This window comes from Martes martes (assembly GCF_963455335.1).
Source record: "Martes martes genome assembly, chromosome: 8".
In the NCBI taxonomy this organism is placed as follows: domain Eukaryota; kingdom Metazoa; phylum Chordata; class Mammalia; order Carnivora; family Mustelidae; genus Martes; species Martes martes.
The window spans coordinates 38,343,312-38,359,160 of record NC_137895.1 but is presented as its reverse complement, the minus strand read 5'-3'; the positions used below and the strand labels follow the sequence as shown (position 1 = coordinate 38,359,160).

General features: G+C 35.2%; 1 protein-coding gene across 3 annotated transcripts in view; it reads left to right on the top strand.

Moving 5' to 3' along the window:
• OTOGL (otogelin like) overlaps positions 1 to 15,849 on the top strand; it is a gene marked incomplete at both ends in the record, with an annotated part of 129,943 nt that overhangs the window by 62,163 nt on the left and 51,931 nt on the right. For 2 of the 3 annotated variants that reach the window (XM_080811913.1, XM_080811914.1), the window contains 3 exons: positions 6,662 to 6,796; positions 12,153 to 12,302; positions 14,532 to 14,651. In XM_080811913.1, the coding sequence (XP_080668039.1) occupies positions 6,662 to 6,796; positions 12,153 to 12,302; positions 14,532 to 14,651 (405 nt within the window). The remainder of the gene's footprint in view (positions 1 to 6,661; positions 6,797 to 12,152; positions 12,303 to 14,531; positions 14,652 to 15,849) is intronic. The other variant, XM_080811915.1, reaches the window with a different exon arrangement.

The window sequence follows — 15,849 nt, the reverse complement described above, 5'->3', positions numbered from 1 at the left end:
TTTTCAGGGACAGGAATAATTTCTGTGAAGTACAGATTTAATTCTTTCTTCCTTGTCAAACAGTTCTCTTTTCTCCTGCCTTGATTACAAATAATTCTAGGTTTTATTTTTGTTATGTGTAATACATTTTTATCTGGTGAAACTTAGGGCCTTCTTGTGAATCCAGTAACCTCATCCATAAACATGTCTCTTCATTTGCCAATTGGACTTCTAAAAATTAATACTTATTCAGCTTTACTTTATAAGTAACTTGACCCTCACATTCAAAGATATATGAAAGTTCCCCCCCCCCAATCTCTGAATTGTGGTATTCTCATTGTAATCTAGTTTTAGGTACAAAGTAAGTACTTACAATATCTTTGTTGAAGCTTGTCAAACTTTAAAAATCCAGGTTCTCTGATATTTTATTCATTTTGGAGGCTGTTTACCCTTTCCTGTAAATAGCATATGGAATATACAGCACATTGTTTTTTAAGTGGTTTGAAGCAAATTTAAGACAAAGGTATAATGTATAACCAGAAGCAAGACTTGTTTAACAGTAAAAAGAGATGAGGAACCAAATGACATCTTGACCTAGGCTGTAAACTCAAAAAGAGAGAACGCTGGGTACCTTCAGAAAAATAGGAAATAAAATATTCTAACTACCCAGATTCAGAGCCTACTTCTGTATTACTACTGTATTACTACTCTGTATTACTATCTGTAACTCTACTTCTATCTAATCTATGACAAGCCCCAATCACTGCTCAATTTCTTCCTATAATTTGCTCCAGATTAGGTTTTTCAACATTTTCTTCAGGTGAGATCTCAAACGTTTAGTGCTCTCTTTAAGCTTCTGAAGACGCTTCTAATCTCATCACTCTCCATCGTTTGTCCCATTAATGTGTCTGGTGTGCCTTCTATATGTCAGGCCCTTTACTGAGGAGTGCAAGTATGATGACCACCAAAAATAAAGATGAGCCTTGCCTCTGAAATTGAGGCTGGGGTGTGGTGGAGGGGGGGTTAGTTATTAATCACCTAATGACAAAACTCATAAAATTTCAACTGCAAAAGCCAATGATGATCTGGATGCAATTTCTAATTAAACTTTTAAAAGTTTATCTTCTTTTTTCCTTTAATGTAACTTGTGCTTTGTCATTCTGCTGCCTCTGCTGGTCCCTTGTCTCTGGTCACTCCTTAATATCTTCTGATGGCTCCTTTCTTCAAGAGTTTCTTAGAACATAGGGCTCACAGGTTCCATATTTCCATGTCTGTTTCCTCTGCTAATCTTTAAATAAGGAACAAACTGAGATTCTAAAAACATTAGAGAGTTTATATATAAGTATTTCTTTTAAAAATGATAAATACGCTTTCACTTACTTTCTCTTCCTGTGGCCATCCTAACATTGACTGGAAATGTTATTCCCTATTACAAAAATCTTTTGATGTTTTTGACTGACTTCCTGTTCAGCAAATTCTGATTGTCTCCAATCTTTATTTCCAGTTTAGTCCCACAGAAGAAAAACTATTCTAAAATGATCTTATAGTTACAGACTCGGGAGATAGGCAGCCAATTTAAAATTTTGTCCAAGTAGTAATCATTTGCATATATTTACCATCTCTAAGCTAATCATTTTTATTCCCTGAAATGAGGTTCTTAGTGTGGTTTGTCTTCCAGGTGCAGTTTTTATTAAAATTCTTTGTGTGACAACCATGCTGAGGACAAAGGGATCGGAGACAGAAAGACAACAACTTAGACCTTTATGATAGTTAGTATAACATACCTTGTCTATAATACGGTGGATAATTTCAACGCACATCAGTTTTTTTATAGTTTCCTAAACATTTTTATATCAGGAAAATCAGAAATATTTATAATTAAATTAAACTATATGATAAAAACATAAAGAAAATTCCCTATCATTTCTGATACATTAATGTTGCCAAAGCTAAAATAGAAGTGAAAAATATATTACTTTTATTTAATTTTTAAAATTATATGAACAAAACCTTATAGACATCCCTGGTGTATTTTTTAATCTATTTCAGTAAGAAGATGAAAATCTTGGAGTTTATGGAATTAATTCTGTGCCTTTTTTTTTTTTTTTTTTTGAGAGAGAGAGTGAGAGAGCATGAGTGGAGTAGGTGGGAGGGGCAGAAGGAGGAGGAGAAAGAATCTTAAGCAGACCCCATACCCAGTGCAGAGCCCCATTCAGGGCTCGATTTCAGGACCCTGAGATCATGACCTGAGCCAAAATCAAAAGTTAGATGCTTAACTTGACTGAACCACCCAGGCGCCTCTGTCAGTGTCTTTTCAAAAAATTAGCATTTAATTAATTTTCTACTTTATCTATGTGAACTAACTCTTAAGTATTGTATCATTGAAAATTTCATCTTTCTTGAAATTTTCAATAATGATACAATACTTAAGAGTTAGTTCACATGGATAAAGTAGAAAATTAATTAAATATTTACTTTGCATTGTAATAGTTTACCTACTTAGATAATACACCCTTTATGTTAAACCTTCTAAAACATTCAGTAGCACAATGATAGCATAGGTTTCCCAGTAGTTATTTTTGTACCTTTCTTTCTTTCTCTTTCCCGTCCTTCCTTCCTTTTTCTTTTTTTATTTTCTTCTTCCTTCCTTCTTCCTTCTCTCTCTTTCTTTCATATTTAGATGTACACTCTGTGCTAGGAGCTGTTAAGGGTATAATTATTAAAGACATTAGCTTACCCTCAGTTGTTTTATGTTTGGGGGAGTCATTAATAAACAAGAAGCTGGCAGGCTGGGATAAATGAAAGCTCTCTTGTGGGCATGTAAATAATTTTGACTAGAGAAAGAACAAGCAGCAAACTTTCATGGAAGGGGTAGGAATCGGTGCTGGAGTATTTCAGCCCATTATAACCCACTTCTTTTTCAGTGTATTTTCAGGTAGAGCTCCTTGGTAATGCAACACCTCAGGGTGGTCTTCTTCTCATGGCATCCTGGTTAAGCACCTGCTATTTCAGTGTAGCACACTACTCCAATAGTAGTGTGTCCTGTGGTAATCCTCATGCAAAACCCCAGGGGAAATATCATCCCAGGGAAATTTTTGAACAAGACTATACACCTCACAAAGGTGACAATTGAAGGATGGTGTTGCCTCCCAAGCAGCAGGGGTTCATGGATGCTCTGTTGTCATTCATGCCACAGGGACAATCTCGTGTGACTGCTCTACTCTCTTCTTTCTCAGGCTTGCTTATATAACTCTCTTTTCTGTATCTTTTATCTTTGCATCAGTTCAATCATTGTTTCTGCTTCCTTATATTTTAAGCTTGCTCTCTTCTGTTCAGCAGCCTTCTACCTTTTATCCTCTTTCTGTCTATTTACCCTCAAATCTTACTACAAAAAACTTTAAAAACCCCCGTCATTTTCCAGTTCAAGCATGAGAGATAATCTAATAGGCAAGAGTTGTCTTTTCATGCTTGCATTAAACTCCATTGGCTCGAGTTGGCACCATGACTGTATCAGTCTAGCTCAGTGGCTTGGCTGCATCCCAGCCACCGTGGGGAGGGTGGCAAGATCACCTCTTCTGTGTCATTGTGTGAGGAGAATGAGTTCTCAAGGAGAAAAATCTGAACCATCAAGCAATCTCTTAAGAAGCCACAGTAACCAGAAGGTCATTTTGATGCACCAGAAGATTCTAATTTAGAGAAAGTACTATTGACAAAATTTCCAGATTATGTTAATCCTGTTACTAAAGAAGAAGGTGGGCCCAGAGGCACAGAACCTACCCAATATGCAATTGGAAATGAAAAAGACACTGTATTGATTTTAAAGCCACATATTATTAACTTCATGACATGTTTCATGACAACTATCAAATATAGAGATAAAATTTGGTGGCATGAAAACATTTATGGTCTTTATATCCACCAAAGACTAAAGAAAAAAAAACCTGAAGACTACCCAAAACTGATGTAGCAGCAATGGAAATGCATCATTCAGATCTCCTCTTATGGGAAGCAGAGTTGACTGAGAACCTCAGGTGTTACCTCACAGGATCCCCCACTGGGTTTCTGCTGTAGCCACACTTCCCCCAGCTGTTCTTAGCCAATGAATGAGATGGTGGGGCTGCAGTAAATGAGTATGCTGGCTCACTCCCCTGATAGGTGACAGTGGGTCAAGGACTCCCCATTAGCCTCCCCAGAATTTTCTTGGTACAGTGTTGCTGTTAGAGACTCTTCCTACCCAGTCCTCCTTTTTCCTCTTTCCCCATCACAGGTGTCAGATTCTGCCTACTTTGCTCCTTTATAGTTCAAAATATCTCCCCAATAAATCTCTTTCATATAAAAAAACAAAAACAAAACAAAACCAAATAAAAAAAACCAACAGAACTCTTTTGACCCATTGGTGAATGTACTGCTTTGGGACCTAAAAAAAGGCTTCCTGAAGCTACTGTATTAATAGGGACTTTGTGTGGGATACTTACCCTTAAAAGGGTAGGGGCTATGACAGGTGCTTAGATTGACTGACATTCGAGTAAAATAATATTCTACCTTGAGAGGTGCTGACATTTTGTTTTAGAATCACTTGGGAGAATATTTTCCATAAATGTTTGCAGTACCTCAGAATAAAGGGTTTGAGGAATCCATGCGGTACACTGATGTTGACCTTTTCCCTCTAGCTTTATAATCATTACTTATGTTGCTTAGCAACTCTGTAGCATTATCTCCAAACCTAATATTAACTTGAAATACAATAGAAGTGAAAATTATAGAAATGTGACTCTTAGGAATTGATATTGTTTCAAGTTACTGTCAGCAATAACATGATAGTACAAGGCAGACTATACAATATAGAATATTTTGTGGCATTTCTGAGTTTAATATAAAAACTAATCTAACACCGAGGAACTTTAATTAATAACAATAGAAATGTAATGGCAATAGAAAGCCTTTCAGCTGGCTTTTCACATCCCTTAATCTAAACAACCTTTCTCAAGAGGAAGAACAAAACAAAACCCTGAATTATATATATTTTTTTCTTTGAAAATCGTTCATAAAGGCACAAAAAGTGGCATGATTTTTTTGAGTAGTACAATACCATAATCATCTTAATGATCTTTATTATTCTCCTTTTCAAAATTTGGGCAATGCTTTGCAAAATGATTGTTTAAGAAGTAAAAGCTTTCAGTTCTTATGCAGGAAGGAAGGAAAAATGGGTCACAGAAGGACACATTAATTACTTTGTCAACACCATTCATTGAAAACCTATCCTCTTGGCACTAGGCTATAATAATTACTTATAAGTTAGAAAGAATTTAGCCAAACCAAAAGAAATATTGAGCCAGTGTTCATATTGCTGGTGATATGAAAAACTAAGTGGAGAGAATTTATAAGACATGTATGATTTGCAGATATTTAAAGACTTTTTCCCTTTGAAAATAAACACTGACTCGTATATCTAAAAATGAAAAGAATTCAGGAAATGTGTGGGCCTTTGAAAATTGGACGTAGAGTTCAAAGAAAGTTCTCTCTGTTGAAATCCCCACCTTCCACAAGTTAGTTAGAGCCCTCTTAGAGCAGTGTGTCTTTTAACTTTTGGAGGGATAAGGACCACTTTAAAAATCTGATAAAAACCATGGACTTTCTTCTTAGAAAAATATGGATCATCAAAAAACATTTTGCAATGAATTTCCAGGGTCTGTAGAGCCACAGAAGCCCACCTGAGGAAACTGATACCAAAAAAAGAAACCCTGATTCAGAGAATGTGCTCTTAGCAGGTGCAGTTGGGAGTGGCTGCAGGAAGGTGGAGGGAAGGTGGGGGTGGAGGGGGTCCAGTGGAGAATGTACAGGGCTAAATAACATTCTCTCAAATGAAGAACTCCCTATAACTTAACAACTGACTTTTCTCCTCAATCGTTGCTAAACACTTCCTAATTTCTCTGCAAGTACCAGAACAACAATAACAACACAAAATTAGGATTTTGAACTTTGTCTCTGCTCTTATTTAACCGAGTGACCTTGGACAATCAGTTAATCCTACTTCACTTCACTTCCTGCGCTGTCAAGTGGAGATAATATTTAACTTAAAAATTATCTTAAAAATTAAATATCATATGCAATGTTCAAAGGAAGCCCTCAAATGATATGTGTTAATATATTTACTAACACTGCCAAAATTTTGTGTCAATTTCAGTTTGAACCTGTAGGCAGATAATTATTTAGCCAGAAAACTTTCAAAAATATAACAAAAGATGTTACCTAAAATGAAAATATGTCTTTTAAAATTCCCCTAAGTGACATGCCTTGGGTATTTGTTGAAAAGGAACTGGTCAATAAATTGGAGCTGTAATAATGAAATAGAAAAAAAAATTGTTAAAACAAAATTTTAAAAGAAGTTATTGAAGATAAATGTTTAAATATCGAATTGCTTTGGTATATTTTTATGAATTTACTTTACATTATCAGATAAAAAAATGATTTGTGCTTTAGAGATAAGTTGTATTTCTTTTATTTAATATTTTTGAGATAATCTGTATTTTAATTTCAATACAAACTATTGCTGATCTTAGTTTTCTTTAAGGTTTGTTACAAAAGAGGTTTATAAAAAATAACTAAAGATATCACATAATATACATGTATTTATTAATTATACATTTATTTATTTATTAATGCATTATTTTTGATATTTCAGAGTGTAGATGATTCAGATCTATCTGTCATTGCCCAGAACAAGAAATGCTTTGACAACGATATTGTTTGTTCCAAAAGTGTTTTGATCTCAGTTGGGGACACTGAAATTTACCTGAATGATACTCCTTACAAACAAGTGAGTAAACTATTTCTTTTAGGATCATTTTATCTTGTCCCGAGAATACTGAAAGCAAAATAGAAACAATTCAGGGTACTTTTCTCTGCAAGTGACTACTAGATTCAGATTTTCTTTATGGTTTTATGTGGTGTCAATAAATCATACATGACTTGTCTCTTTTATTTACTTTTTAAAAAACTAATTAATTTATTTGAAGGAGAGAGTGAGAGTGAGAGAAAGAGTGGAGAGGGGGGAGTGGCAGAGGGAGAGGGAGAAGCTGACTCCCCGCTGAGCAGGGAGAAGGTTGCTGGACTGGATCCCAGGACCCTGGGATCAGGACCTGAGCCAAAGGCAGATGCTTAATTGACTGAGGCACCCGGGCACCCCGGTCCCTTTTGTTTATATTTCACTTCACCATGTTCCAGTTCTTTCCTCTTTTCTTCAAACCCATGGTACCATGCTGGCCCTAGCATCTCCATCTCCAGTTATTGTCTACACTGGACGCTTGGCTTACCGAGTCAGTTCCTCTCCTCTAAACCTGCCATACTGCAGCCAGAGCAGCTTTTTCCCCCTAAAACGGGGATCTAATCTTCCATCAATCTAGTGCTTCGAAACTTTCAGATCACTTCCCAGTTCTCTAATAAGGCTTTACCAGTCTGACCGTCGTCACCTCTCCCGCCTCACATCTCCTTACTTTCTGCTTCGAGCCCATGTTACAGAAGTCAGAGTTTTCCTTCGTTCTTCAGGTGGCCTATTCTTTCTCCCACCTCTGTTTCTTTGTGAATGTCATTTGCTCCTGCCTGGATCTGCCTTTTCTTTAACTTACTCTTCTGTGATAGGTCTTATCTTAACTCCTTCAGGAGCTCCTCTTCATACCTTTAAGCACCCTGTTAGGACATGTAGCATACTTTAGTGAAATTTCTGGTGTGATTGTCTGTCTTCTGCCCATTTGTCTAAGAGTTTTGTGAAAAGTGGGGCCACTCTCTCCCTTATTTATTCCGGTATTCTTGGAGCCTACCCAATTTGAAAGAATGAAAACATTTCATTCATTCATTCATTCATTCATTCATTTGTCTACTATCTCCCAAAATACTAATTATTGGGACTAAAACAGTGAAAAGACACTGTGCTTATCTTTTAGGAATTATACTCAGGGGAGGGAGACATTCAAATAAATAAGAATATGCTGTGGAATGTGCTATGGCCAGAGTGTGTGTAGGACAGTATGGGAGTCCCTGAGAAGAAGCCAACGTTGGGTGTTTAGGGTAGTTGTTAAGGGTGTCAACTTTGGAGTCAGTCAGTGCTCACCTAGAACCCCTGTTCTGTCACTTGCTGGTTGTGTCACTTTGGGCAAATTTCCCTCACCTCTTTAAGCTGCAGATTTCTCAATTGTAAATTTGGAATGATTATAGAATCTATTTCTTAGGTTCATATGATGTTTAAATGCGATAATGGATTTCAAGAAATGACTTTCTTCCTCTCCTTCACCCTCCTTATATTTGGAAGGCTCAGAAGATACGCTTTGGATTAAATGATTGGAACTGAGTCTTAAAGGATGAGCAGGTATTAGCCAGGTGAAGAGAGAGAGCAGAAGGGCAGTCAGTACAGAAGAATGGTCATGTTGAAAGGAATTGAGTTGCAAGTGGTTGAGTTTGGTCTAAGTATGAGGGGATCATGGAGGGAGGGTGGGGCAAAGAGCTTCCGGGAGGAGTACCCAGACCAACTTGAAAGCAGGGAGCATGGGAACGAGGGCAGTAGATAGGAGGCTGGTTCCAGACCACGGAGGCTCTTCAATGGTATAGGGTATCTGAACTTATTTTACAAGCAAGAAAGTTTGACACTGAGAAGGGACATGATCTGACATACGGCTTTTAAAAAGGGCCCTCTCTTTAAGGTTTTAGAATAGTGTTTCTTGCAGTTTGGTCTGTAAATGTACATTAAAATCATCTGAAATATCTGTGCAAAAAGCTGGTTCCTGGGTCTCCCCTCGGTAATTATAGTGGCTGAGGTGGAGAATGAAGATCAGTATTTTTTTTTTAAGATTTTATTTATTTATTTATTTACTTAAGAATGAGGTGGGAGAGAGAGCAAGAGCTGGGGGAAGGGCAGAGGTAGAAACAGACTCCTCACTGAGCAGGGAGCCTGACTTGGGCTCCATCCCAGGACCCTGAGATCATGACCTCAGTGACACTTAACTGAGCCATCCAGGCAACACCTGAAGATCAGTGTTTTTAAAAAATATTTTATTTATTTGAGAGAGAGAGCACGCACGAACAGAAGGAGAAGCAGGTTCCCCACTGATCAGGGAGCCCCATGTGGGACTCAATTCCAGGACCATGAGATCATGACCTAAGCTGAAGGCAGCCATTTAACAGACTGAGTCACCCAGGCACCCTGAAGATCAATATTTTTAACGGTATTCCCAATTCTTCTACACACTAAAGCTTGAGAATCAGGGCCATAGGTCATAACTTTTATTTCAGTCAGAAACATTGAGACCAACCAGGCAGCAATTACGCTCTTGGCAAAACAGAGTTTCTGTGTCATGTTGATATCTTTTGGAAGTAATTAGTGCAGTTTGGCATAGCCAGCTGCTGGTATCCACTCACAGGTGAAGGTTTTAAGAACAAGAATATATATATATGTATTTTTTAAGAAAAAAAACTGAAGAGAAAATAGTAAATGCTCTTGCAGAAACAATTTGACACATTTTTGAAGTGGTAATTACAGTTCAGTGTAACTTTCAACTTCCAGTGTTCACCCGTATGCAGGTGTAGATGAATCTTCGTGTCAGTTGTGAAGTATGAAGTAAGATAAAGGAAAGTCATAAAAATAGTTTGACCCTAACAAATACCCTGCTAATATTTTCTCTTGAACATCAGAAGTGAAAATAAGTACTACTATTTTTGGCAGATGGATTGCTCATTGAGGGGAAGAAAAAAAATTGTTATTCTTTCAATAAACATACAATTTCGTTTTGTCAAACATGTTAAGATATAAATGTTTTATAAATTTATTTAAGTGTCACTTCAAATGTTTTCAGTCTCTACATTTATAACTTATCTTTCTAACATCATTGGAGTTTGTTGAAAGTGCTACAATTCTCATCTGAAGTAGAGGTCTTGATTTTGGGCAATTCACAACACCCTCCCTTTTCTAATGGAAAGCATCTCTACTTCCTAATCTGAAAAGAAAGGAGCACACTATCTCCAAAGAGAACTGTTTTTCTTGTGGTAAACTCCCCTGTTTAGTAAAAATGAAGGATTTCTACCTCTACGGGCAAATAGAAAAGATATCTTTTACATCAGGAAAATGGATGTAAGAAGTCTTATGACTTCTTAGTCTTAGACCTTAAGAAGTCTAATGATAAGCTGCCTGCCTTATCCAAAAATTATTTTTAGGTTCTAAAGATAGGTCAACCAGTCCAAGGGAACTTTAATAGGAAAATACACAAAAAAGCATCTTATGGATTGAAAGGAGCTATAAGCCACCAATATTCTGCTTACTTGCTTTAATTCTTGCTGATCAGGCTGGAAGGTAAGAGCTGTGAATAGGCTGTTGCAGGAAGGTTTTAAAAATATATAAATCACACCTTGATCCAGAAGCCGAGGATACTGTTATAAACTTGATAAAGTACCTCTTTCAATGAGCTAACATTCAGGTGGGGAGAAGGCAGATAATAAAGCCAAAGACAAATCATATAATAGAAAGGTACTGAAAAGTATAATCGAAACAATAAAAATAGGTTCTATGGCAGAGAGTGACTTGGGGTCAGGGCAGGCTACACATTGGGTGGGCCTAGTAAAGAATGATAATGTGATGCCTCTTGTTCAAACAGGAATTATTCTTTCTCCCTCTGTTTTGCTGTCTCTTTTAACCTGTCATGGTGTGTGCATGGTTCTTTTTTCTTTATTATTTAAGGCCTTGCTCACTCAGGAACAAGGATACTTCCAGGTTGAGTGCAGACTCTCCTAGGCACCCAGGGCCTTGCCCCATAACTCAAACTTGGCACCTGGGAGTAGAAGGAAAAGAGGTTAAGGAAATCCATTAACCATATGTGTGCTTATACAATATGTACTGTTACATGTAACATACTGAGCCCTTGTAAGTTTGAGCTTGGTGTAGAAAACTGTTTATGGATGTGACTAAGTTTATTTACCTTGCCTTCAGGAATGTTTCTAAAATAGTATTTCCAAACTGTGACTTTGTTATTGTATAATCAAAGGATTGTATATCCCCTTCACAATTTTTATTTTGTATCCACCTGAATTCACTTTACTTTCTTTGATTTAATTTGATTTTAATATTTTTAAAATTATTATATGAGTTAATTACAATGTCAGATTTAATGTGATCTTTTATAGGGTACAGCCCCTGCTCATAAGGAATGCTGAATATTTGTTCTTTAGGCTAAATGTACTCTTAATTTTCCCAACAGGTTCCATCTCCAGTTTCTCTCTAACGTTATTATTAATAGCACACAAATTATCTTCCTTTAATATAAGCATGGTCTGTCACTTTCCTATTCAGAAGCTCTTACTGAATGCATTTTGCACATAGAATAGCAGCCTTTGACTGTATGGATAACTTGGCTGCGAAAGGGTCTCTTACTATGCTTCTCATGGAACCCATGCTCTAGCCCTTTGGTGCTCTCCTTAGTTCTGAACAGATTTTGAATTTTCTTGCCCCTAAGTCTCTATTCGAGTTATTACTCGAATTTGCTCGGAATGATTTCTTCTCCATTCTCACTTGCAGCTCTGTATACTTTCCCTGTGTATGGTCTCTTACAGATCCATTCATATCCCACTCCTTGCAAGAAGCCTCTCCAAATCCCTTTAATGGAAATCCATTTCCCCTTTCTCTTTCTCTCTCTCTCTCTCCCTCAATATAGATAGATATAAATATGGATACAGATATAGAGGCATCTATCTATCTGTAGATATATATATACCTATATATGTAGATGTATCTATTTATCTACCTATAGATTTATTAATCTATCTGTATATAATATATTTTTGGTACTTAATCGTATGACTCATCATCAGCATAGAATTTCTTAGTCAGCAGATATAACCCCTTACCCTTAATGTACTCTATGCTCATGCTTTTGTTTATGCTTTCTTCTATAGCAGAAATACTTTTGCTTATTTATCCATATTAGCCCATCTATCAGATTATGTCTCATTACCAATTTATGTATTTCCTATTTTATGCATATTTTATGCATTTGTTTTGTCTTTTACTATGGAGCCAACCAAAAATACTTGTACATAGATACTTATTGGTAGATACTAATTAATGTTTACACTTTGGTTAATGAACAAGGAATTCATTTTTCTCTTTCTTTCCTTCTTCCTTTTTTTTTTTAAAGAAACGATCAGGTTTTTTTCTGGAAAATAAACCTACGTACCAGCTTTGGAAGGCAGGGTACTACATAGCAATATACTTTCCAGAAAACGATATCACTATTCTTTGGGATAAAAAGACAACCATTCATATCAAAGTTGGACCCCGGTGGAAGGTAGGTTAACCTATTTGGTAGGCCAATCCAAATGAGATGTAAGAAATGAAGTTACATTTACCTTTAGATGTTTTATGGAAATAAAACAATTGACATTTTCTTTAAGAAACAAGTTATATTATCAGAGTTACTAACTCATAACCCAGTGAAGAAAACTCTTACCAATTAGAGTACAGTGTTGCATACAGTTCTTTTTGACTTTAACCTTAGAGTACCCATTTTCCGAAGTTACTTAGGTCAACTTCTTTCTTCCCATCCCTTTCAGCGTGGTTATGTGATGTTTGTCATACCGTTAGATTTATTTATTTTTTTATTACATTCTGCATTCCATCTTTTCCTCCATATTCTGGATATTTTTTAAGTTTGCATACTATACATTTGTAAAAAAAAAAGTTATGGTCTAGAGTTCTATGGATTTTAACAAATGCATGGAGGTTTTTTTTAATCTCTCACTAGAGTTTCTATATGGAACAGACCTCTCAACTCCCCAATTTCTCCGTGTTGCCCCGTTATTGTCAACCCCTACTGATCTATTCTTCAACTCTGTAGTTTTGCCTTTATGCAGCCTGTTGGGTCTGGCTTCTTTGACTTCGCAAAATATACTTAAGGTTCATCCATACTGTTGGATGAATTAATAGTGTTTTCCTTTATACTGTCGAGTAGAATACCATTGTATGGATGTACTAATTTGTTTTATTTATTCATGTTCGACGATTCGATCTGGGCTGGTTAGAATTTTTAGCAATTTCTATTTTAAATTGTTTTAATATTATTTTCTGTTAAATATTGTATAAATATTAAATATGATTATGATTTTAAATATTATAAATCTTGTTAAATATTTTAAATTTATATATGAAATTATTTTTGAAACAATACATTTTAAGAATCCAGTTTATCTGAAATTGAAGTTCAGACTCATGGATATAATGTGTGGCAAGTTAGGGAAAAATTGGGATAGTAACAACATACTCTTATTAGACTGTGGAAAAGTTACGTATTTTTAAAGATTTTAATATGTTGTAAATTTAAGATATGATTGTATATTAAAGTCATTTTCTTTCAACCTTAAGTGAGATAAAGCCCATAAATCTATTACTAGGGGTTTGCTGGCTTCTTGCATTTCTTTGATGCAAATGAAGTAAGTTAGTCATTGCCTTACATCTTCAACCATGTTTTTCTGCCATTCTTTATTATGTATCTCCTCTTCCTTACTTTTTGGAAGTGATTTAATCAGTTATTCTTCTACATCTCCCCCTTTACTGCTGCCTTAAATTGTTGGGTGATCATGGTGGAAGTGGCCATTGTCTTGGAGAGTTATTGTGGCTTCTGAGAAGTAGGCACTATGATAAACAGTGGTCATGACAGTTGCAATCCCAGGGTTATTGTCAGCTTTGCTGGAGACCTGGGCAGCCTACTTCATCAGCTAAGGGCTATGGTCCATTTCTCAGTACATGAAGAAAACCTTCAGTTTGTTTAATTACACTGTTTTAGGGTGGATTTCCATTGTTTTAAGAAGATTATTCTTCTTTGTACTTTTGGTTTATCTTCCTCCCCTAAAAGTAAAGCATTTCACATTATTTGAGAAAATGCAGTGGGTAATGTTGATATGATTACTTCATATGGCACTTTCAGTAACCATTTCATAACCTATAACAACCTTTATAATTGTGAAATAAGATGTGGTTTTTATTTATTGTGTCTCATGGTGGCATGATACATGAATATTAAAAAGTTAACTTTTTCTTTTAGAAGTTATGTTTTGAATGTTTTGGCTTTTCAAAGTATGACCTAGAGAAAAATTTATTATTCTTATTGTTTCAATATTTATAGTGTTACAAAACCTTAAGCATATTGGGAAGTGGGTTTTTCATCTTTAAAATGTATATGTATATGAATATATACAGAATATATATGTATACATACACATGCATATTATAGTGTCTGTATTATACTTCTCCAAGTTACTTTTTATATTATTACTTGTATCAGTGCTAAGACAATGGTAAGTGTAACTAGATAAAATTTGGGAGATGGTGAAACACTGTTAAGAATTTAAAATAACTTAAATATAACTAAATAGATATGAAACTATCTTAACATATTTACATAGTTGTGGAAATTCTTAAAATATCTATTTTAAATCTTTAAAAATTTTTAGTGAATGAGACTTTAAATGTTGATGTGAAAATAGAATATTTCATATTTCATGATTTTTTTTCACTTTAGAACAAACTATCAGGATTATGTGGAAACTTTGACAAATGTACTTCAAATGATATGACCACCTCCAATAACTTAGAAGTGAGAAATGCCCAAGTATTTGGAGATAGTTGGGCATTAGGGCAGGTAAGTAGAATATATGTATTATAGAACTCAACAAATATTTTTTGATATGTTTATTCACTTAATCACTTTTTCTTATAGGAAAATATATTTAGATAATACTACTTTATGTCATATTTGTATAGTAATTCCTAAGTGACAAATCACATTTACCTTCTGTAGAGCTTGTGACAATCTTGTAATGTAAAGGGTGTTGTCTCTATATGATAGATGAAGAAACTGAGGCTCAGGAAGGTTTAATGACTTGCTTAATATTGTATGTCCAGAAAGAAGCAGAAATGACATTCAAATTCATGTCTTTTAATCTCATGTTTTTCCTTCCATAGCAAATGCTCTATCAATGTATTTATATTTCTAATAATATAATTTTTGCCAACTCAAAGCAACGAGAAAATGAAGGCAGAATTTCTCACCATTTGTTCTCCGCACATGGTTGTGGGGGAGGTGGGGATGGGTAGGGAATGGATTTGTGGTCAGCTACCTCTGGGAGCAATTTGAATAAAGTAAGTTAGACATATTTCTTTTTTGAAGGAATTCTTGAGGAATTATAAGCTGCCAAGGGAGGAATAAACCTGAAGTGTTTACCAACTTATTGACACAGAACCTATTTTTATGTATTAGTTGTAAAAGAAATAGTGTCCTGTGGGCCACACTTTGAGAAACGCTGAACTAACTCAGAAAACAGAATCGAATTGGAAATCAGCGTTACTCTTTTCTTTTCCTTTTTCCTTTTAGCCTACTTTTCTTTCTAGCTGAAAGTGGTGTCCATAACTACAGCTTTTTGATTTGTTACTATTTGGTTAATTTGCTTTCCACTTTACCTAGTTTACCTAATATATCTAAATTTCTTTAAAAACATAAATGGGGTCTAGGATAAAGCACTCACCTAATTCAGTAAAATTCAAGCAGCATATTTGAATGTAGCCCAAGCTGAAAATTACAAATATTTTATTTAATATATGAACTATCTACTTTATAGAGAGATACAAAATCCTTTTTATTATGGCTCTCATACATCTTGTTGCACTTAGAAGTCTTTGAAGAAATTATCTTACATTTGTCCTTTTAAAATGAATTAAGGAATAACCAATTTATAATAAATATTTGGAGTAATCAAAGAATTTTATACTCACTATAATATGTATTCTTATTCATACTTAATGGCCAAAACTAAAAATTTTTTTAAAAGTTTTTTCATTTG